Source organism: Antrostomus carolinensis, unplaced genomic scaffold (genome assembly GCF_000700745.2).
Source record: "Antrostomus carolinensis isolate BGI_N321 unplaced genomic scaffold, ASM70074v2 scaffold406, whole genome shotgun sequence".
Classification (NCBI taxonomy): domain Eukaryota; kingdom Metazoa; phylum Chordata; class Aves; order Caprimulgiformes; family Caprimulgidae; genus Antrostomus; species Antrostomus carolinensis.
The window spans coordinates 47298-72062 of record NW_010319605.1 but is presented as its reverse complement, the minus strand read 5'-3'; the positions used below and the strand labels follow the sequence as shown (position 1 = coordinate 72062).

Below are 24765 nucleotides of genomic sequence, written 5' to 3'. Positions count from 1 at the left end.
AGAAATTTCTCCAGAGAGCAGCGGCGACAGCAAGGTGGTGCTCTTTAGCCGCCAATGGAAGCTGTGCGTCTGGGGCCCTGCTCCTCGCCTGAAGTCCCTGGCTTACACGTTTGTGCACACTCCTAGAGAGAAACAAAAACAATGTTTACAATTCAATAAATGAAAAATTCACATCTTTTAAAAAACACATTTACAACTACTCTAAACCTTAGAGCTTGAGAACAGCAGGGCCGTTTTGTGCGTTTAAAACCTTCATGAAAAGGCATTATGCATCCCAGTTATTTGATGGATGAATGATGGCATATTAAGCACCATAAAGTTAATATTAATTACTAATGTCAACCATTAATTATATGCTTTTTAGTATGTCAGATCAAAATGAGAAATAGGCAGCTTTAAAATGAATACCTGCATTTTGCAACTGCGAGCATGACAAGCAGGTCTGCTTACAATCCAAAGCCAGATGCTTTTAAAAATTTTTGTCAGTAGGGTTTTTAGGACAGGGTGGTGTATAATAAATAATGGCAAATGATTTTGATCAATTGTAAAGCTTCCTCCTGAAACCTATTTTTCATTTGTAAAACCTCACTAGGTACGAGTTTAGATAAGAGAAAAGATTCATTTTATCCTGATGTGCTGCAGACAATTAGGTTTGACAGCAATGCCCACAGCTTTGTTAGTACAGTAAGGACAAAAGTTCCCACTACACGTAACTCCCATCTCTTCCTGAGACAATGTGGCATGAATTCAATAACGCACTCAATTTTCTTTGATTCTTCTAGTACCATTCCTTTTTTTTTCTGCTACTTAATCTAATTTGGAAGTTGTGACTTTCTAGAGGTTTAATAGAGATATGTCTGCAGGGAATCAATGTTCTCGGAGAAATGGTGGGGGGAGAGGAAGCATTAATAAATTTGTCTGGTAGAGCAGGATAGGAGGCATTACTGCACTGGGCTGATCAACTAAATAACATGCTTATTAAAAACAGTCTGTAGGAACACACTATCATTCCTGTTCCTATTTATCTTCTGGTCAACTCAATTGAGATTGTGCATTAAAGCACAGGCAGCATTATTACATTTGCTTTATTAAATTCTATAAACACCACTGTAAAGTCAGAGTCAAGATATTTATAAGATAATGGCAAACAGCGTAAGCATCGAGACTTGCCTTAACACTAACATTTGTAGACCATAGTATTTTTTTTTCTTAATTGCCATTTTCACAATACCAAGTGTTTCACAAAACTCTTCCCCCAGATCTTTATTCTGTGCTCACCCTGATTTGAAATAAACCAAAACAAAACCAGAAAAAAACTCCAGCCCCTAGTTCCCTTCTGGGAATGTGAAAATTATGAAAGAATTACAAAACTCACAGCACTCATTAGGACATCTGAAATGGAATAATTTTAAATAAAGAGCAGGCTGGCTGCAAGGTCTTCCCGTACTAGGGTTGATATTAGAAGCGCATCTCATTAGATCAAATTAGTATCCAAAAATTCTGCCTAACACATAATTTAAAACATAAAACATACTGGCTGTCAAAGGTAACGATACCTTATGCCTGCCTGCAGGCATCCATTAGTTTCAATAGGACAGACAGAGAGAGAGAATTGAGTACCAGGTACTTTTCAAATGGCTACATTTAACAGACATGGAAGGGTACATAATATTAGGAGGAATCAAGTATTTATTTGAGAGACAGTGCGAGTCCAAACACAGGAACAGAAGCCAGGAATTTTAAACCCAACATTTATTCCCTCAGTGGCTTCACATAAACCATACAGCCTTTGTTAGCCTCAGTTTCCCAGCCATGATATTTGGATAGTAAAACAGCTTACCCTTTAAGGATGCTGTGAAAACAACCAACGCTTAGAAACTGAGGATTATATTCAGTATGTCAGTTGGCATTCCTATTTACAAGGCATATTCTCCAAGTCAACATGAATTGAAATAGAAGCAAGATTAGCATAAAAAGTCAAGCAATACTTCTTTGGGAGTATCCCTTATTAAAAAAAGGACAAAGAAGAGGGTGTAGAAACAATGAGGTTTAGAGGACAAACAATAAAAAAAAGTAAAAAGCAGGGCTAAAGAAGCAAGTTAAATAAAGATTTTTGCCCATTACAGAAAAAAAAAAAAAAAAGTTGAACAGTAAAAACATAAAGGGCTTTTTTGTTTTTATTTTGTTAAGAAAGGAAAGCACGATGCCTCATAGTGCAGAGAATAAAACTTGCAGGACCAAATTCTGCCCTACTTGCATCCAGACTACAGTGTAAAATTGCAAAGACCTTTTTCTCTCCTCTAAATTGTCTCTCCAAAGAAGGGTGCCTTGCATCTCCTTTAGCCATCTATGCAAAGTAGAAGGGTGTACAGACTTCCAAAGTAAGGTAATATATCTCTGTGTCAGTGGAAGGGCAACACATACAAATCAGTATTTATGTTTATTCATAGTAACCTACACAAATGCTTGCAATAAAGTAAATGCTTAGAATCGATGGGGCATCAATATGTGCTGCAGCAGAAACAGACAGTTACTTCTACCAACAAGCAATTTTTTTCAATTCCATCAAAATATGGATAAATACAATTTTACTTTTTAGTCAGGCTTCTACATTTTTTCTAACACTAGAAAAGCATACGACCACACATTACTCCGTTTCTGAAACTATGTACATGCAGTTTTCCATTGTATTTAGAACTCTGGAACCCTCAGCTGCCTCATTACAATGGTAATAATGTGGTGATTTTTTCACTTGTTTTAAATAATGTATTTCCTATTTCTGTAAAGACAGGTATGCTTTTTCATTTTACCATCAGATCAAATAAACCCTGGGTTTCTAAATAAAGGGAACATTTGTGTTACCTGAGTGAGGTTTGTGCCGGATGTATAGGTATAGCAGTAGCACGTGGGATTATTTTCTACATCTTAGAGCTGGGTAAGGGATTGCAGCCATTTATCTGGATGCAGATACTGTAATAATGAACCATACTTTTGCAAACATAGACTATGCCTTTACAAGCTCGGAACACTAAAATGGAGTGAAATTTTAGGTCAAGCTGAAAAAGAAAAACACATAAAATGCAAAGCCTGCCTATATAATGGAAACTCAGGTCACTACTAGTCCATAATCAGCACTGTCTGCATATTGTCATCCAGATTTAATACAATATCATTTAATTCAATCTACAAGGGTTCAGAACTCCCAAACATGAGAGAAGACCTCTCTCCTCCTACCAGCTTTGCCTACCACCATGCTCAGGGGCTCCCAGACTATAAATCTAGACACTGGCTTCTTCACAGATGGCAATCCCAGTTCCTCTGCTCCCAGACCACGCCAGGCCAGCCACAGCATCCACAGAACTCAGCTGCCTGGTACAACAGATTAAGCTCAGGAAAGTATTTTTAAAGGAAATCAATGACCTTTTGACATTGAAACAAATAAATAATTAAAAAACAACACCTGCAGGACCACACCCTTGGATAAATCTAGGGAGATTGGGTAGAGATGTATGAGTATTTCCAAAATGATAAATGGCTTTGATGCTTAGAATTTCAACTACTAACATCAGTTCTTTCAAGGAAAACTCAAAGTAAAATGAAACAAAGCATCATCACACTCAGATTCACAGACAGGTAATAGAGGCTTTGTGCTCTCTGCAGCTCAATGAAATTTGCACAATACTTGAATTTGGATATTTCCCTTCCAAACATCCTCCCTCTTTCTGCATCACTGGAAGATTATCAACACAGTTTCCCATTTTGATATTTTGACAACGAGTGCCTTGTGCCTTGGTCCTATTTTAATGCTGCCATAGAGGTAACAGCAATAGAAGTGATTGGGGGAATTTGAGGCTTCTTCCGCTATGGGGTAGCTATGAAGATTTCAGCACAAAGAAATGAAGAGATATGGAGATTAGCTGACGCAGGGAACAATCAGGTGAGAGTTTTGATTTCAGTGACAAAGACAGAGGAGCTTTATATTCTCTCAACAAATTTCCAGCACAGAGGTGATGTTGGCTACTTGGAAATGTGCATAACAAAGTTACCACCTTAAGGTCTTCCAAAAATCAAAAGCCACATTACTACAATGAAAAGTGAATTTGTTTCTGCTGAAAAGATTAGCAACAAGTTACACAATAAAGTGGCCTCAAAATAAAATCCAAAGTAAAAGTGCCAATGTTGACACTAATCCATTTCATAGAGAAAGGTGTTTCAGTTTCCCTTCCCCTCTTACTTGCCAATACAAAGAAATTATATAGCAGTATTGTATGGCAAAACATTGAGCTTTCCTGTAGAAATCTATCCAGTCATATTTTCTGTGGTTGTATAAATCTCACTGCAGTGATACACTGAAAATTTGTGCTACTGCTACAGGTGCAAAACTCCGAGATCTCTGCTAGACAGCAGTCCACCCAGCGTCAGTGATCAAACAATATTTACCAAGCAGCATTTCAGAATTTCATTCAAAATTACTCATCCAATTTAACTTTCTTCAAATGCCATAAAACATCAATACTCCAATACCTCAACTAATTTCTTCCTTTCATTCCACCAGAATTGTTGCTTCTTACAGTGACCAGAACTGGAAGTGAGGTTTTGGCAGAAGCCACACACATTTCCAGTAACTGATCCTATCCAAGATTAAGCTGAAAAAGATCCTTGCATGCCCTCCATATGCCTTTGAAAGTAATCCAGCATGGGTATTCAACAGTTGACTATTATACCATTCAGTTACATGGTATTTATAGAAAATTGCAACTATAGCACTTATTTCATAGATCCATAGGGATACCAAGTCCCATGTTGACAAACGCACTGTTCAGCTTCTGCTTAGGAATTTGTTCATAAGCATTTACTTATTCTATGTCTGTGCTGCAAATATATAGTCTGCACTAAAAACATGTACATTTCTGAAGTAATAACCTGTTATACTACCATAAAATATAATACAAAGTGGGAAGGAGAACACTTTTTTAGAGTGAGTTAATTACTTTTACACAGAATTTCTCAATACATTCAAAAAAGAAAAGCTAGTTTAAGTATATAATACCGGCATTCATGAAGGCAAGGACAAAAAGGTTGCATCTGGGTTCCAGTCTGCTATCGTGCAGTATCATGGAGCTATGTCAAGCTACAAGTAACAAACTGTATGATCCTACCTCTCTTATACATGCAGATTTGTGAAAATTAAATGGACCTGGAACCAGAGAAGTAGCACACTAGTTGCACAGTGCTTTCACAATGGTCCAGCACCTCCAAGAAGAAAGTGCCCAAACTAACCATGCTTAGGGATTGGTGGGAAGTCATAGATGGGGGTTTCAGGCATCTCATGGTAAAGGCTTTTGGCTTCTTCATCACTGGTGAATGATGTGACCGCTTGATCTAACGTATAAAAAGGTGAACCTTCTTTCTTTTGGCCACAGTTTTGAAAGCAAGTAGGCTGGGTTAGAGAGCTCTGCACTGAACTCTTGGTTATCACCATGTTTAGTAGATGCACTGACATCATGCTCACAAGAATTTTAAGTGCTAAAACACCTAGTTGATGGCCTCAAAGCACCTAAGCTGGATGCAAAACAACTAAGGCCTATGAAAACAGCTTTAGTTTCTCTGGGCACACAAGTTTAGGTACTTAGGGAACTTCAGTGAACTTCAGTTAAAACAGAGTCACCTACAGATTTTCAGACACTTCTACATTCAGGTTGTTTCTGTGAAACATGCATGAAGGAAGGTGACTAAATTCTACTCAAGTCTGATTCAAACAACTAAGTCCTCTTTTAAATGTGTTTCTAAGCTCTTTGGGGAAAAATGTCTCTTTTATATCCCTTTAGAGAGCATTCAGTATACTGAGACAAGTATGACTGCAGTAGCAACCAGACAGAAGAAGTAATCCCACCTCAAGTCAGAATCCTTCAAGTAAAGTTGTTTTCATACCTGCAATATACATACAAAGTATCTACAAAGTTTCTTCATATTTAAGTAACAGCCTTTTCACTCTTTGATAACCCGGTGAAAAAAATAAACAAACCCCAAAAGAACACATAATTTTAACCCACGTTATGGAACTTTAAGTAACAGCCTTTTCACTCTTTGATAACTCGGTGAAAAAAATAAACAAACAAACAAAACCCAAAAGAACACATAATTTTAACCCACTTTATGGAATTAAAAAACAGAGTTCAGAAGATAAGCAACATGAGAAACTGAAGGCCAAAACTAATTTTTCCCATCCATTCAAAGAAACACTTGAAAAAATCCCACAGTTTATAATGATAGTGTCAGCACTGTGTAAACCACAATGATAGCATCACCACCACAGAGCTGTACTGCTGACTGTACAAACAGAACTGGAAAAATCATGATACGATATTATCAAACATTAACATGCCCCCATCAGGTCAGTATTTATTAAATCATGTTTCAGTGTTCTTCCTTCAGTTTGATTTGCTTCAATAATCCATAGTAAACTACATGTTTAAGTGTTTACTGCAAAAATGATGTCCAGGTAATATGCCTGGTTATGTCTGTGTATGATGATCATTGATTGGTGTGATGAGGTAAGGAAGGGTAATAAGGGAAGAGGGATGCTTTTCAGAACTCTCACATCCAGGATTTTTATCTCAAATGCTTTAATGAATCCATTTTTGCATAAGTTTTTTGTAGCACAGACTTGCACAACATCATACATGTCAGTGTTACAACATGCCTTCATCAGGCACAACGTGAAGCACACACTAAGTGCCATGCCTTAGATGTTGGATGAGATCTAAAGGGATAAAAGGATGCAATGCTTAAAAACCAGGGCACAAACAGATCTCATACTCCTGAATTGTAATTCCCAAACTGTTCACTTAGTCAGATCACCCTCTTTTGACTGGGAAGTCCCCTAGATACCTGCCATCCAGCTATGCAAATGCCTTCAATTGACCATCTAACCCAAAATCTCAGTCTACTGAAGCTCAGAAAGCTGATCACGACTAACTCGCACCAAGAAAAGCAGGTTGCACATAGTGCAGCAGTAGCTACCTCCATTTTAAAACCTGGAATACACTTTGTTTATATAACAACCAATGAGTCACAGCCTCAGGGTGGAGGGCAGCTAGATCCAGTTTGGATCGATTGGTTTTGGGATCAGGTTCTGCTCTTGGATTGCAAGTTTTATGTTAATTCAGTCACTGGATAAAAATGTGAAATCTCAGAACAAGGACTGGAGCACACGGCACTATTCCCTCTCTGTATTATGTCCCAATGACTAGGTAACATATTTAATTGTTTATACTATCTGCTGTCTATTATTTAAAAAACAAATCAAAAACTGAAAAAAACCAACACAACACCAACACGCAAACTAGCACACATCTTTAGCAGTGCGACTCTACAACGGTTCCAAGCACAAAGATTTCTATTTTTTATGACACTGAATCAGCTGTCTCCTGGATCCACCAGACACACACTGGATTCAATGCTTCACTTAATATTTTCTGTAGGCTAGTAGCAGACAAAGTCCCACGTAAGAGGCAGGAGTGGTTTGTGTTATAAGACACACAAGCTGTACGTGACAAACAAGTTGTTGCTCAGCTTGACATGTTCTTTAGGCCACCAGACCATTGTATGTTAGAAGGTCCTTACATCATTTGAGTGCAGGAATGAATCTTCCTACCTCACCTGAACAGAGCTGGTAGGCAGGCAGTTGGCCCTAGTGCTCAGGAGTAAAAGGTCAAGAGAGGCCTAAATCACCATAACACTCCAGGACTAAGGTTGCTTCAGACCACTATTTAAAGGACTTGTTTAAATATATGTGTATGTAGATAGACAGAGAGAGAGAGAGAGAGAGAGAGAGAGAAATAAAAATACCAGGACATCTAGCTTAGGCTGCAAGAGACACATACAAACATTAGGGCAGCATTTCAATTCGGACAGCTTCTCTGTAAAACCTTAGCTAATCATTGCTAAAAGATACTCGACCTTCCTCTGCCCCAAAATCCTAACCATACTGTTTTCTGTTTTTTTTTTCCACATGCACATCAGGAAAACATTGCGCCTAAACATCTTAAAACATACTTTGCATTATGTTCCCTTAATTGAAAAAATGCCTATTAACAAAATAAAAAAGGCTACATATCCTTTCAATTTACCACACATCAGTCGCTGCCTGAGTAGAAGCAGATCACATACTTTCATACTGAAGATACAGTAGGTTTAAATGGAGCCATTTCCATTCTTTCACTGATGGTACAAATCTTCAAATCTCAGTGGAAGAGCCTAGTATATTCCTATTGTGAGTGGATCACTGACAGAACAGACTCAACAGTTAAGAAGCTTCTAATGTGACAATTTATATAAGCAGAGTAATTAAAGTATATTAGAAATCCAGATAATCTCCCCTCCAATCAAACCAATGAAGGGCAGCCCATGGGCATTCAAGTCACACATTGCAATTTAGCTCGGGGTCACCTTCCCAAGTTAAAGAATATCAACAGAAAATACCTTAAACTAAATGATCATTATTAAATTTATTCAAGAAATTGCATAAAGCTCTTTGAAGATACAAATATTTTAAGAACAGTTAACCACTTTAAACAACTACTTTTTTTCCTTTTAGTGATTTGAAGGCTAAAACCGAGTTTAATTTCTCAGATATTACTTGGGATATTCACTAAAATATAGGAAAGAGTTTTTTTTTAGTGAAGAAAATGTGACAAATCCTTTTAAATGTTATAATGCAAGTACAGCAGCAGCAGTATTTTCTCACATTATCGGAGTGTGCTGTAGTACAGACGATGCAAGTTGTCAGTAATTAAATAATTATACTATCAATAGCTAGGGAATCTAGCTTTTATGATATTTTAATATTCTCACAAGCAATTATATTTTTTCACTATTTCTGTTTGGACTTTTTTTGTTTGGTTGTTTTTTGTATGTTCCACAATTAAGTCTATCAACTGCACAATTGAAAGCATTTGATTACATTACATTTTGACATAAAATAAAAAGTAAATCAAAACCAGCATTCTTTACAAAGCTTTCCAAGTTTAAGTTTATATTAAAAAACAAACAAAAAAACCCCCAAAACATAGCCATTGCCACTGACCCCATAATAAGCAAAAACAGAAAACATACACTATTCAAATTTTAAGCCAATGTCCCTAACATTTTTTTTTTAAACAACATGTTGTAATACAGTGCTTGGCAGCTACTTCATTACAGAAATACGATTCAAGAAATGTGGCTCTGTCTGAAACTAATAGAGGAAGAACTTGTTAGATCTATGTTCTTCACTAAATTCTTTAGATTTTAATGTAACACTACAAACGGCAAGTAGCACAGAAAAAAATGAACTGAAAGCCTCAGGGTTTAAGACAGTCTTCCACAGCAATATGGAAACAATAATACATTATGTTAGGATATGTAATCAGCAAAGTTACCTCTCATTGCTTGATTCATTTTCCCAATCTAGGAATCACTGAAGTTGGCAAAAGCAACCATGACCTAATCCACTTCAAAGTTTTCAAATCAAGCATTCAAAGTAAGAGACGTTAGTTTGTCAAGCTGCAGCATCTCTGAACATGGCAATCCCTTGAACCTTAATTATAGCCATTCTTTGGGAGTTCATCTTCTGGACTTTTAGAAGGAAGCAACACACAGGAGTGACAAAGAAGACTCAATATCTAGGTGTAATTCACATATATTCCTTTTTTTTTTTTTCTGCTGGAAGGCAAAAGTTGCACAAAGGCTAAGGCAGTAGTAGCCTGAGCATTCCCACCCTTCACTGTAAAGCAGTAAAGTTCCGAGGATACCACCAACAGACTTGGCAGAGACAAGAGGATAAAACCAGTCGATTTTAAAACTCATGGAGCTGCAAGAAGAAATGTAGAAATCTTTCAAATAGGAAAGAGGACGGACAAGTACTGATGAAAAGTTTTAAGTCAAAAAAGAAAAAAAAAAAGAAAAAAAAAAGACAGAAATGAAGTGACCTCCAAACACAGCCAGCTCTCTCTCCTCTATTATACCACTTCTTTCATTACATTCTTCCTGCAGCAACCTTTCCCCTGTGCACTATATGGCAGAAGAGAGACCTGGAAGGGGTTAAGATCAGCCTGTCCTGTCCTTCTGACTCTCCCAGATAACAGTGGATGCAGTGAGACTTGCAATGATCCAGGCCAAAGAGATGCCATAATCATGAGATGCACATGAAAGCTGTCATATAAGCAACTGGAAGAATTTTCTAGCAGTGGCTTGATGAAGGTCTTAAATATATGGAGAAACTGGCCATCAGTCTACCTGAAATAGTTCTTATTAATTTACAAGAACAGTAAATATTAGGAAAAGAACTAGCATAAAAATAAAATCATGGTCAAAGAAAAAGGAAATCGAGCTTGAAATTCTTCTTTACTGGATGGATTCCCTTTAGCTTAAAGAGAAGCAAAGCAAGTGTCACCAAAATTGTGATTCTACAATCTCCAATATTGAAGACGGGGCAATAAGTTCCAATGATTTTCTATGCATTTAACTTCACATTTTAGAGGAAAGCTGTTCATTAATAGGTCTGCATTCATCACAGATACAAAACATCAAAACATCTTATATTGTACCTTCAATCTACTGACACATAGGCAATACTTTATTTTGAGATGCAGAACAGTAGGAAATGTTTTTCTTAATTACTCTGAAAAGTTATTGTGGATTTCCTTTAGAATACACATTTTCCTACAGCATTCACTATTTTGTAAGCAATCAAATAGCATAACAGTCCCTTAGTTAACCACTAATTCATTCATTAATAAATTGCTTTACCCATTTTTGAATGGTTAGGCTTGATGAGTATTCCCTGTATATACCCAGGTGAAGAAATGTCCAAGGCAACATCTGCAGGAACACACTAATTAAAAAAATAAATAAATTATCAGCACATCAAAGAGCTCATCTCCTGATATCAAAGATTCTCATCTTCACTGGGATGGAAAGTGTTAATGCCGTGAAGAAAAGGTTTTCAACTGCAGTTGAATCATGTGAAGATTATCAATATAGCAGCAATGTACAAAGGGGCTTCAGCGAGGTTACAGAGTTTAATATAATCCTCTCTATAGCTAAGCAGAGTAATAGAGAACCCTGTGTTCACTGTGACAGCATGTTGTGTGTGCTCAGTAATACTTTTAAAATATACAGAGAGAACAAGAAATCCCCAACATCTTTACTGTACTCAAAGACAAAGTAAAGATATTAACAAGAACAGACACACAATGCTAAAACATAAAGGTACAGAAAAGCCAAACATTCAGAACTGCAGAGTATTAGTTAGCACTTTCTCCTTAACCCTTCTCAAAGGGTTTAACTACATGACCAAAAAGATAAGTTGTTATGACCATAATTTAAATGCAAGCAACAAAGCACTAGCCTGCTTTGGCTAGGTCTGCTGGGAGGGAATATTACATCCGCTTCAGCCGTCCTAGCAAATTTGTGCCAGAGAACTGTTGTATTTTCCTAACCGTATTTAACTAAGATAAGGTTGCAAGAGGAACAAAGACAACACAACCTGCGTTAATCCAGTGCAATTAGTTCATATTTCAGCTTGTGCAACAGTCTTGAGAAAAACAGCCAGCTAATTTGAGCTCAGTTGCAATTTTCCTTCATTACCTTCACTGGTATTCAGCCAACTTAGCTTCTCCCCTGTACTACACAGGCACATGCTAAGATTGCAGTTTTCTTCATGTCTTTAATGCAAAGTATAAACAGGAACACACACACACAAAGTGACCCTCTGCTGTCCTAAAATCTTAAGTCCCTGGAGAGTCTGTCCAGGTACCCACTTCAGCAGCAGGGCTCAGCCAGTCAGAGCTCCCAGCCAAGCACTCCATGCTGGATTCTGCACTGTTCAAGGCAAAGGGAGTCAAATTGTTTCTTTGAGCAGGTTAAGTCAATGCTCGGTTACTTCAAGAAACAACACAGAAAAAGCAAACACTTAAAAAGACATGTAGGTTGCCTAAGCAGCCTTTCAGCATAGGTCAGGTTCAGAATTTTTCAATTCTCTCAAAGAACAAACAGAGAGAAAAAGAAAGGAAAAAAATGGACAGGTTGCATTTAAAATGATACTATCCTAAGCTGTTGTTTTCCCCTTTTTTTTTCACATACATACAAAAAAAGTCATCTAAACTAAAATTAGTATTTCTAAATCATCGCAATTTCACAGAATTGAGAACAGCTCAATTTCAATTCTTAAAAGCCTTATATTGAATAGCAATCTTTGTAACAGACTGACATTACAATTAGTTTTGATCAAAATAAGACAAAATTGCCCAATAAATTCCTCTACCACACGCAAAACTTCAGAACAGTAAATGTGTCTCAGCCTCTACTGCACTGTTTTGCAAGGGTCCTCTCAGATCTGCTAGTGACCTTTGAGCTACACAATCTGACCCATAAAAGCTAAGTCTTCCCCACCACAGGACTCAAAGTATGTTCATCACACAATTGAAATATGTTCTTTACCAGAGACAGATGTTCAGTCATGAGGGCAGGGTCTGCAGGCACATGACCTCACATGATAAGAGTTTAAAAGAAAAACACAAAATGAACCAGTGATGGGAGGTGGGGGGAGAGAGTTTGCAGGAGTCACTGGAAGCTCTGTGATCATCCCTGACTGTGAGACACTTCGCCCTTTGGTTTTGAGGGTTTTGTTCATTTGTTTGTTTTAAATAGCGGTCATCTGTTATACAAAAGATGTGTTAGAGAAGTACTGAGGAAACATAATTACATTTCTGTAACTTTAGATTATAGGGATTTTTTTTTTTTTTTAATATAAGACTAAATTTTGTTTCCAAAGTATTTTAAATTTGAAAGAACAGGAAACCCAGATCACTTCAGATGATCTTTATTCAAGTTCATAGCCTATTAGGAACATAAATGCTAGTATCTGTAATATAGGGAACAGACAGTATAAGTTGTTATGTTTTTTAGCTGGAAATAGCAAATCACTGCTGGTACAGAAGATAATTATCAAGAATCTTACATGACAGCTCTTCCTTCTTGCCATCAGAGCAGGATGGAATTACAACCAGAGACTTGAGAGTCACAGCAAATAAGCTGACCCTTTGCTTCCTGTTAAAGACCACCTTTCTTCAAAATACTCAAAAGCAAGATCCACTCAGTCCCATCAAGGCCTTCCAAACGAGCTCTTTGCTTTCAAAGTTCTAAAAAGATGCTGCACATCAAACAATATCCTGGTATTATATACAACAGATCTGTCTTGAATATACACTATTGTGTACAAAACCCATGTTCTCCATTCCTAGTAAGAAATCAGAGAATCACAGAATGGTTGAGGTTGGAAGGGACCTCTGGATGTCAAGTGGTCCAACCCCCTTGCTCAAGCAGGGCCACTTAGAGCCAGTTAACCCAGGACCATGTCCAGATGCCTTTTGAATATCTCCAAAGATGGAGTCCACAACCTCCCTGGACAACCTGTGCCAGGGCTTGGTCACCCTCACAGTAAAAAAGTGTTTCCTGATGTTCAGAGGGAACCTCCTGTGTTTCAGTTGGTGTCCATTGCCTCTGGTCCTGTCACTGGACACCACTGAAAAGAGCCTGACCCGGTCCTCTTTGCACCCTCCCTTCAGATATTTCTATATATTGGTAAGATCCCCCTGAGTCTTCTCTGTGCCAGACTAACCAGTCCCAGTTCTCTCAGCCTTTCCTCAAGGGAGAGATGCTCCAGTCTCTTAATCATCTTTGTAGCCCGTCACTGGACCTTCTCCAGTATGTCCATGTCTCTCTGGTAGTGGGGATCCCAGAACTGGACACAAGGTGGCCACACCAGTGCTGGGCAGAGGAAAGGATCACCTCCCCCCACCTGCTGGCCATGCTCTGCCTAACACAGTCCAGGATACCATCAGCCTTCTTTGTGGCAAGGACACACTGCTGGCTCAGATCCCTGATGAAGGTATATGGAAACCTTCCACAACGTTATAAAATGAATCATATGTGAAAATAATTTATAGTCAGAATCAGAATGACAGTATATCTGAGAAACTGAAATAAAGTAGAAATGCTGAAGTGAAAAAACAAGTGCTGCTGATTTCAGTCATGTTACTAATATGTAGACAAACTGCAGATTACAAATGGGTATCTTCCAGAGAATGCTTCTGTGAGAGCAAAACTTACAAAATTTGTCATCTTCTAGAAATTGTGTGTTAAGTAAGATTCCAGTTTGATTGGGTTTTGTTTGGGGGGGTGGGATTGGGGGTGGGGTTGTTTGTTTGTTTGTTTGTTTCTTTAATTAAAAGCTAGAGTCAAAGAAAAATCTAAATTGGAAGGGATCTCCAGAGGTCATCTGTGCTCAAAGCAATGCCAGTCTTAAACAACCCTAAGGAGGAAAATTTTACAACCTGACTTGGAAACTTGTTCCAATGTTTGACTACCCTGAGAAAATGTTATCCTTACATCTAATTAAAATTTCCTTCACCACAATCTCAGTCCATTGCTTCCTACCACTATATACCTCTGTGAAGGGGCTGATTCCATCTTACCTATAAACCTCCCCTGCATTAGATTGTTGTACAAAACAATAAAATGCCTTCCCCCTGCCACCCCCCATCCAACCCCTCTTTTCTTAAAGATGAACAAACTCAGTTTTCCCTGCTGCCCCTCACAGGGTATGTGCTCCAGGCCTCTAACCATACTGGTGATCCTCTGCTGGACTTAAATCAGTATTTAAATGTTTTTCTTGTACTGGGAACACAATATGCTGCTTACTTATACAACATTCTTCTAGAGTACCAGGAGTGCAATGAAGCTGTCTACAGCTAAACAATGACCCAGAATCTGATGCAACAAATTTCTGAATTTTTACAAGCTAAGCCTTTTTTACCAATTCCTTACTGTCTTTTGTTCACAGAAAAATTCCATGAGAAATGATAACTAGGCAGTGTGACTGGAATGCCAGTCATCTGGTTCTGAAAGGCCAGTACTGAAACCTATTTTTAAGTACAATAATTTCCAAAATCCTGCCTTTAGCTCTTCCGTGGGACTCTGAGATCAGGGTAACACCAGTTGAGAGAGAATTATAATGATGGGACAGGTTCATATCTTCTGTAAGCTATTGTTTACACTTTTTAAAAAGTAATTTTTCACACAGTAAAGATATATATAAAAAAATGTAAAGCTTAACACGTTGACTGTAAATAGATAATTTCTTACAATTCAGGGCCCAGTAGCTGAATGGACTCCCAGTGCTGATGGACTTTTGGGGAATAGACACTCAGACACCCACATTCAAACAGATCAAAAACATACAGAACACTTTGGAAAAGCTTACAGTTTGCGAGATGTGATGGTAAATTTATGGCCACGTAAAGATCATTAAAATTCTTCTTAGCTGTGTAATGAAAAAAAACCAACAAACAACTAAGTTTATCAAATTGCTTGAAACAAACTCACTCAGGTCAACGTCACCACATCTCAAATGTTTTCCCTTATCTAGCAAAGCTTTAGAAATGTAGTTTCTCTCATTGAGCATGTTCTCACCCAGGCTCAAGTACCAAGAAGACAGAGAGAAACTGGTAAAAGAGCCATTTTGGCTTTAGAAATTCAAATGTTGAGTTGGTGTCATCTTGGTTGAAATTTCCTGATCTGAACGGGAGATGTGAAATGAACTCTAAGGACAGCTACAAAAAGTCCTGAGGGGAGGTAAAAGAACAGTATCAAAATATAAACCCCAAATACTGCAAACAAACAAACTGAAGTACTACTACTCACATCCTGAATATAATTACCAGTAACACATCTGTCTTACCATTACAGGTGTAACACACTGTTATTATCATGCCATTCTTATTTTTCAGGTAGGAAGCCTGAACAAATACTTCAAGTTTTCTGCATTTCTCTTAATTAAAAACAAAAATGTAACAGATAGAGAAAATGTTTTTCTTTTTTAAAATGGAACTCTCTTGTTCTGGCTCCTCTAGCTGCCTTTGCAGAAAATCAAAAACTACATGCATATGGATACTCTCTAGCTACCTGCTGAGAGTCTTATACTGTAAGAGGTTTAGGAAAATCTTTCTCTCAAGAGAGAAAACAGATTTTGAAAGGCAGGCAAAGTTGTACCAAGATAATGAAGTAACTTGTTTCCAAATTCCAAAATAAAGTATTTTATTTCCTTCCTGAAAAATCAATTTTGTTCTTTCTGGAGTATCTGTTGTGTTAAAGGATGCTGTTCGCGTAATACATCTTTTTAGTGAAGGAGATTACTTTGGGTACAAAACATCCCCTGCTAACACTGTTCCCAACATTTGGTAATACAGACAGTAGAGATAATGTTCTGTCATCCAGGAAGAACAGTAGGCTTGCTTAACTTTATCATCATCCCCTCTGAAACACAGTAAAAATCACTGTTAGGACTGATAGTTTATTAGATCAAAGCTACTATCAACAATGTCAATTCTGCCTGGTCGTGTTAACAGGAAAATGTTTTACGAGTTCTACCACTGGGCATCCATTTAACTTCCAGCACCAGCTATGCTGTAAAACTGTGCACGTAATTTATTTGGTGACCTGTGTGTGTGGGAAGCATTATCCAGGCAAAACATCTCACAGTCCGACAAAATGCTTTGATTTGCACTGTTCAAATGATTGAACAAAGAGAATTTTTAAGCAATCACCAATAATAGCTTCTATCTCCAAATGTGCTAAAAGTGTAATACTGAGCAGTGAGAGCAACCTGATAAAAATACAAGTGAATGGATAAATACCACATTTTAAACTTGTACACATCTTGCCCATTAGGCTTAAGTATTAGTAAAGTTCGCATTTATCTTAAAAATCATTTTTAGCAATTTCCCCACACAACACCCATATTGCCTCCACAGTATCCATGGTAATCTCTTTGCTTACATATAGCTTAAAATCCACATTCATTCCAGCTAGAGGATGAATGGCTGTTTTATGTTGACTTCACCAAGTTACTGCCATCTTTTCTTTTAGATAACATTCAACAGTCTTCAAAACAATTCCTAGTTTAAGTCTGTCACATAAAGTTGATGACAGATAGGAATGTCACCAAAATCTCTTCCCTGCATCATACCAGAACTGAATTAATTACTCCCAATAATATGCACAGTATACTAATACAGGTATCTAATAAATTCCTACATAATTTCAACAATGCAGATTCAATAACTTACTGTGTTTCATTTCAGTACAAAGATATTGCTACTACTCTGCAAAGCTTCCTAGAGTTTAATCTATTCTTTCTCTGTACTATAAAAAACATTTGATTTATAATAATCTGACACACGCTGCAATGTCTTCCAAATAAGACTCACCTCAGAAAGGAAACATGCTCAATAAAATATAATTGTATCTAATATTCCATTATTTTCCAAATGGAAACAGAAGGGGATGTTGTTTAAGAATTTGCACACAATTTTTTAAAAACATTCTACTTCTATGGGGCTGTTTGGTACTTTTTGGAATTCTTAAGACACGCTCGCCTAGTTCATAATTATTTTTTTTCTTTTGAGAAAGCAGCTGGTCAAGGCATTTTCTGATTTTTTTTACATAAAAAACACTACAGTGAAAAATCAGCATGAGCCTTGGGACACCTATCAGCTCCTACTACTCTGCCTAGGTTCAGTATGTCCTGTCCTTGTTACACCGCATCGCCCACCACAGATAGATGACAGATTAACAATAATGTCAGAAACAACTGTTTAAAGTTTTCTGTGCAGCTGCAGAAAGAATTCAGAGACCTTGTAAGACACACAGAGTTAAATGTTTAAGCTATTTTTCCTCTTCAAAACCTTAAACTAGAAAATCCCTTGAGTGAAAAGTCAGAGAAAGGCTGCCATCCCTTCTAGGGTTAAAAGATGCTTTTGTAAGATTTTAGGTCAGATTAACCTTTTGCTCACAATAGGGCTGGTTATTGGTTTTATTTTTTACTGTCTTTAACACAGGTAAAAAATCAATATGAAGCGAGACAAAGGGCTCTGGAGGCCCTGGCTACACCAGCTTTTGGTTTGGCTCATGCACAATCCTACAACATGCTGAGGCTGGGAAGGATTAGCCTGCTTGTGTTGAGTAAACCGATGATACTCAATAAACAGTTTCTGTTGTAAACCCCTTAGGACGTGCAAAGCCACACTAGTTGGCATTAGACCAGATAAGCTGCCGAACCAGCTGTAATCTCATTTAGACCTGAGCTGATCCTCCTGTCCTTTCATTCCACGGGATCAAAGCAAACCACTGAGGAGGCAGCTGTATTATAGCAGCAGTGCTTGCTGGATGCGGCAAACATTTCATAAATTCCTCTCCTTGAAGCAAGCCTGCACATAATCTACCCAGAGCCAGTTCAATCAATGGATTTCTGAATTCATTAGTCTTATTATTACAGGATAACTGTTTTCTCCACATAGTGTGGTAGTTGTTGCAAGCTAACTTTGCAAAAGAGCTCTTATTGCTGACCATTTCTTTCTGGTAATGTGCCTTTGCATTTTTGCTGTGCCACATGAAAATGATTTAAATCACTTCAATGCAGTATTTTTTTTAAAGACAGGAAATAAAACCAATTCACGAATATTCAAGTAGGAAGCACTGAAATATAGCAAATTCTTCCAAGCATAATTACTGGCTACCTGCTAGCATGCTTCCATGCATCAGTAATAATGACCAATGTTTTCTGAGCTCAATGACAGCAAATGACAATAGCAAAAGCAGAGATTATATCATTGTAGTAGCATAAATACAGACTAAAATTACAGATGTGAAAGGAATCATTCTAAGAAAAGATTTTTCTTTGCCTTTTACTCTTTGTGTTCTCTGGAATTAAAAAGAAGAAATATTTTCATTGTGAAATAAATGAATAGCACAACTTAAAACAAAAAACCCCACAAAAAACCACCAGAAAATGACAAAAGCAACAGGTCTTTTTAAACTAAGCAAAAATTAAATCCAAGACACTGGATCAAATAAGACTTGAGGGTGCAAATTCCATTTCTGTAAGCCATTTGGAGTTTCCACTGTGCAATGATAACGAAAAAGTTTTATAGTGTAACCTTAAGAGCTTTACAAGAACAGAAAGTGTAATCCAGAAAATGTGTCAACTGCTCCACTTCCCACCAGTGAAGCCTGCAATATAACACATTCCCAGATAAGGAAACTAAAATTAGATTTGTAACTTACATTGGAATAGGAAAATACTATTAAAAATATATTTTTCAGTCCTTTGATTAGCTACTTGTATTAATTGTTAATGTAAAGACCTAAGTTTTCTGGTGCACTTGCATTGCAAAAAAAACCAAAAAAAACCCCAAGAATTATTATGCAGTACAGCAGTGATTTTTGGGTCTCGTACAAGTAACATTAGTGATTCTTGAGTCACTCCTTTAAATTGAACAGTAGTCACGGAACTAAGTTTGGCCAGAAAAATAGGAGAGGCCAGGTAACCGTTACAATTAAGGTGAAAATAGCAGTGTTTGTGATTTCCTGTTATTTGCAGCCAGTATAAACATACAGTACATTCATGCACACAAACCAAAAAGACAGAGGATCCCTCATAGAGAACTGCTCTGAGTTTACAGAGTGCAATAGAAATATCTGTATCATCTCTGCACGCATATCCTAACCTACACTACACAGATCTACTGAACATCTGTATCTAGTCATTAATGTTTTTAAAAAGAGTACGAAAAAAATTGTCCCTGTAATAAAAAGCTTCAATGAAGTATAATAAAATCAGATGTTTAACACATGGAAATGACTTTTAACAGATTATAGAGATGAGGTGTTTACTACGAAACTTCTTTTAAGCATTAAAGCACAGATGTGCTAGAGCATGTCATAGGCAGCTGGCAAAGACCAGCAAAAGGTATTTTCACCTATTCTCTACAGATGTGTAAAAAAAAAAACCCACCACACATCTCTTCCTCAATCACTTAGAAACCATCTGATGTATTAGTTAATGATTCCCCTCTCTCCACTTCATTCTTCAGACATAAAGGGGTCCCATTTAACATAATCACTTAATAACAGCAAAGTGATGGGTATCAGAACCCTAATTCTTCTAATATTTGCAAAATCCAGCTCTTTGTAATAATAATAACACCATGATAGCAAACTGTAAAACTATGTAATTATACTTTAATTGTATTGTGAGGCATGCATTAATCACAAAGTTTAAGTACCAAGGATGGAATTATAATAATTCTGTAAAACAAATTTAAGCTAGCTAAGTAGGTCAGAACCACTAGCATGCAACAGGAGACCTCTGGGAATTTATCAGTTAATGGCTATTTATGTGCAAATGAGTGCCCTCCAACCCTCCCAAATCCTGTGTAGCTGAAGGGTATTTCTGTTAACCAGGAGCATGCTTAACTGCTGAGGCATAAATTAAACCATTTATTGGAATGATTTTAATTCTCCTCTCCCCCCACCCACTCTTACTACTCCCTCCACCCTCACTAGCAGCACAATTTACAGTATTAATTTACATGGAGATAGGATTGCTGAAGAGTTTTCAGAAATTACTCTGTTTCAAGGAAGGGGGGCGGAGGGGAGAGAGAAAAGGAAAAAAGAATGAGAGAAAAACTTTCAGTAAGAGACAGTAGCAATGCTATACTTAATCTTCAAATCTTCCAGAGGGCAGGTTGAGTTATTAGACATTCCAGAGGTTCAGTATCACAGCAGTGCAGTGGAAACCCTTTCATAATGAACTCTAATGAAATGAAATTCTGCTTTATGTCCTCATGTTCTAAACTTGGAAAAGACAAGGAAGCTCAAGGGGGACAGCATCAACTGTATTTTCTGTCATAATGCTCAGACTGTAGACATATCAAAGGTTTTCTTTTGAGAAAGAAAACAACAAAAATTTCTTGGCTGTAGGAAAACACACCTTCAATTTTTGAGTTTGACTTGGAAAAAAACTATTCATTTTTGATGTCTGCAGAAAATAGATACCTTTACAAAATACTCAGGATCAAGCTGTATTGAATTTTCACCGTGATGTAAAATGGGGATGATTTACAGACAATATAAATGACTTCTCAAAACTTATAAACATAGCAGTAATTCAGTACAGCAACATAATGCAAGCATAACCTCAAGATTCACTTTTAAGATTATATTTTCGTATCTTTGGGGTTTCTTTTTTCTAAGCACATACACATATTTTCTTGCAAAGCCTAGGGTCCCAGAATAATAAAACAGTAAAAGTTTGATTATCCTAACATCAATTAACTGGAGCTCCCTGTTACCCTAAACAGAGTCACATCTCCCCAGTGTCTAATAATTACACTGTAAAATCCCTTGATTGCCTGAATATATTCACTTTCCCTATGACATCTGGATAATCATGACTGTGCTATAGTTAATTATTATTTAAGAGATGATCACAGTGCTTTACTTTCTGATGTCATCTCTGCACCTAATACAAAACTCCACGTCAGTGTAACACACTGAACGTACACACAGAGCATTTCCTCCCCACATCAAGCCATTGTAGAATACCCTTGAATATATAGGTGTGGTGTGAATCAGAAGAATTCTCTGGGAGCAAATCTTCAGCAGCTTTAAAATATTTCAGGCAGATACCTGGGATACTTACTGAAGTATTTTCAAATGCCCATCGCCAATAGCTAAACAATATATTCCTATCCAGGAAAACAAAGAATGCCAATGAAAACACTTGCTTTTATTTTCACGGTTGAATTTTTTAAAGGAAAACAGAGTGCACAACACAGTAAAAGAAAATCTCATTGTCCTGGCAAGCACATAGGTACTTGCTTGTTCCTCTCTTATCCTGCCCCTCAGTAAAAGAGGACACGAATCCCTGGCTGCAGCGAACGCCCCTGCTGCGTGCGTAATGGCTGCCGTGGCTGCCTGTGCAGTCCCTGCATTACCATATAGAGAAACAGAAGGTTTCTGTTTCTTGACATGGATTTGCAAGCACTCACATTAAAACAGAGGCTTCATACCATTCTTTGATAACAGCCAGAAATTAATAAATGAACGGGTCTATTTGGGAAAAAAAAAAAAAAAAAAGTTCACTTATATATTTTCAGAAAGAATGAGCCCATCTGTACTATCAGAGCCTGCAACAAGCCCAGTTCCCTCTCCACTGGTTCCCTACAGTGAGGGGCTTCAGCCTTGATTACATCTTTACCTTCCAGCCATTGGCAGGGTCTCAGCATTGCCCTAAGGCTTTAATTAACCCTGATTAGAGATAAACAGGGCCTTCTGGTTGTGAAAAAGAGGAGAGTATAGACAGTACCTTCGGCTTATCGGAGAACTAAGTAAACCACAAACTGTTTTTACCTTTCTCTACTTGCTCCTCACAGTAACAACATCAGGAAGGGACTCCCAAAAGAACATGAGATGATGCAGGAGGTACACGTTGCAGGGTACGCTCTAATCTTTCCATTTTGTTTTTAGAGAGGACTGAGTGACCTACTATTTCAGGCTCATTTCACGTTAGGTACATTTTCCCTGGTTTAGTAGCACTGGAAAGAAAGCTGCAGCATTTAGGAACTGGCAATTAATGGCACCTGGGACTTGCTCCAAGCCAAATAAAACATGACAATGCACATGTACATGCCCTGTATAAATTAGCTTTCTTTAGGAAATGTCTAAAAAAGCATTTTCAAAGTAGTTTTCTAGACAGATTTCAAGACTTGAACACAAAACCACAGAAAACCCAACACCCTCTTCACCAGAGCTGCTGTACTGCGCGTGCAGTAGGAGCCACTCTCACCTCAGAAATTCCAAGAACTAGTAGGATATAGAAGCACTAAACAAGTTCAACTTTAATTTCTCCTTTCTATTGGGGCAGGGGGTGGGGGAGAGTGTAGATACTACAAATTAAAATTAATTACAGATTTCCAAAGTTAAATTTTATGGCAGATTACAGTTTCAGGTATGGTTTCCTTACCTTCTGATTTCATTGAGTTTTTGTTCTGTAAGGAAAAGCACAGAATACTGTTTAGGAAGCATCCTTACTAATCAACCGGGCACTCCTTAATATCAAATCACAAATATAAATAAAGGGCTGGGAGCATCTTGAGAGTCATTTAGGGAGTTCATCTCAGCAGTTTGGTAAGCTTACAAAGACTACCTCCCTAGCAAGTGTTTGTCTAATGCATTATCTAAAAATTAAAAAATGAAATTTGATTCCATAACTCTCTCTCACAGCCTGCCAGAGTGTTGACACTGCAGCCTGCTCTAAATAACCATACTAAACTACTTCTGCCCCAGATTAAGCCAATTCCTTCTTTACTGGCATGGAGAAGAACAGACAACTTGCTTTCTTTGCAATGTCCTTTTATGTACTGGATAACTTCTAACATGTCTCACTTCAACCTTTCCTACCTACAATCAGTTCTGCCAAACTTCCTACTCATGATTCACTTCTGTGCCTCTCTCCAATTTTCAATTTATTCATAGATGTTTTGTAAACTAACATACACAACTACAACTAAAGACAGAATAAGCACCTCCTCTCACCTGCAGAAGTTTTAATTAACACACCTCAGTGATATTGAAACTTGTTTATTTTTTCTCTTAAGCAGAATCACATTAAGTCTTGTTTCCTAATATACAGGCTGAGTGCATGAAAGAACATCACTGTTACAAGAGTTAGCCAATGGCCAGATTTCAATCAAATTTCAAATCATTACTTTCTTACAGACAGTATGTTCTTACAAATTCACATAAATAAATATCCACGAAAACAGAGGTCAAAACTTAAGTACCACAGTCACCCCTTCCACTCCCTTTTTAAGACACAAGGGAATCTACTTAAACTACCATTCATAATTTGGCTTCCCTCCCAATGTGACGTGCTAGTGCAAGGACAAAATAATGCATCCTGCAGCCACCCATGCCGAGCAGGCAGCAAATTCTACAAGCAAGGGCAGGATGGACAGATGGGGTAACGGCTATGGCAGCGACCCCACTTCAACCAACCCTGGATATGGATATCTCCTTGGTTTCTCTCACCTCACGGTAATACAGCCTCCCCATACTTTGACAGTATTGGCTGCCACGCTTAGAATTGCCTATGTCATATTAGCATTTCTCCTTCCTAATTTCAGTACTTGGCCTTCACAGTATTTCTTCTTGCTGATGATAATTTTTTTTCAAAATATCATAGTAATTTTAAATTCTGGTTCTGCTCTCCATTTGAACACAGAGAAATATCCTATAATTTCTGTCTGCATAACAAACTCAGACAAACTCTGTAACTAATTTTCATCTACTACAACTAGTTGTGCTAAGCAACTAATTTTCTGTGCTCTGAAGTAATTAAATAATGCTAAGATAATGCAAAGCAAGTAACACTGAAGCCTCACACTAAGTTATTTATGAAAATTTTCTCTTTCCCATAGACTCACACAATTTTACAGCAAAACTGTTTGTATTTGTAAGACTGCTGTTTTATTTTCTCTTCCTTTTTTGTTACGATACCCAGAAACAAGTAAAATGGAAGTTGTTTTACATTCCAGAAGAAATTTCATCATGAGCAAAAGCATGCTGGGGAAAAAGAATCAAATGGTGTATATATGCAGAAAACAGAAAAATAGAAAACAGTAAACAGAAAATATAGGATGTATTTAGAGAGATGTATATGAGAGCACCACATTGCTTTTTGCTGATGAGGTAGTCCTATAAGTTAGTAGTAAGAGAAGATGACGCTGGTAGTTTACAGCTGTCAGTAACAGTATCTGAAATAAATTTGGAAAAAACTAAGCATGTGGCTATTTATCACCACTGTAGCTATTACTTAGT

General features: G+C 37.4%; 1 protein-coding gene across 1 annotated transcript in view; it reads right to left on the bottom strand.

Annotated features, from left to right (window-relative positions):
• Positions 1–24765, bottom strand: part of MMS22L (MMS22 like, DNA repair protein) — a 98146-nt gene that overhangs the window by 26990 nt on the left and 46391 nt on the right. Inside the window, 2 exon segments of the mRNA XM_010169277.2 lie at position 1; positions 4–122. The exon segment at position 1 is cut by the window's left edge and continues 65 nt beyond it. Of these exon segments, the coding sequence (XP_010167579.2) occupies position 1; positions 4–122 (120 nt within the window).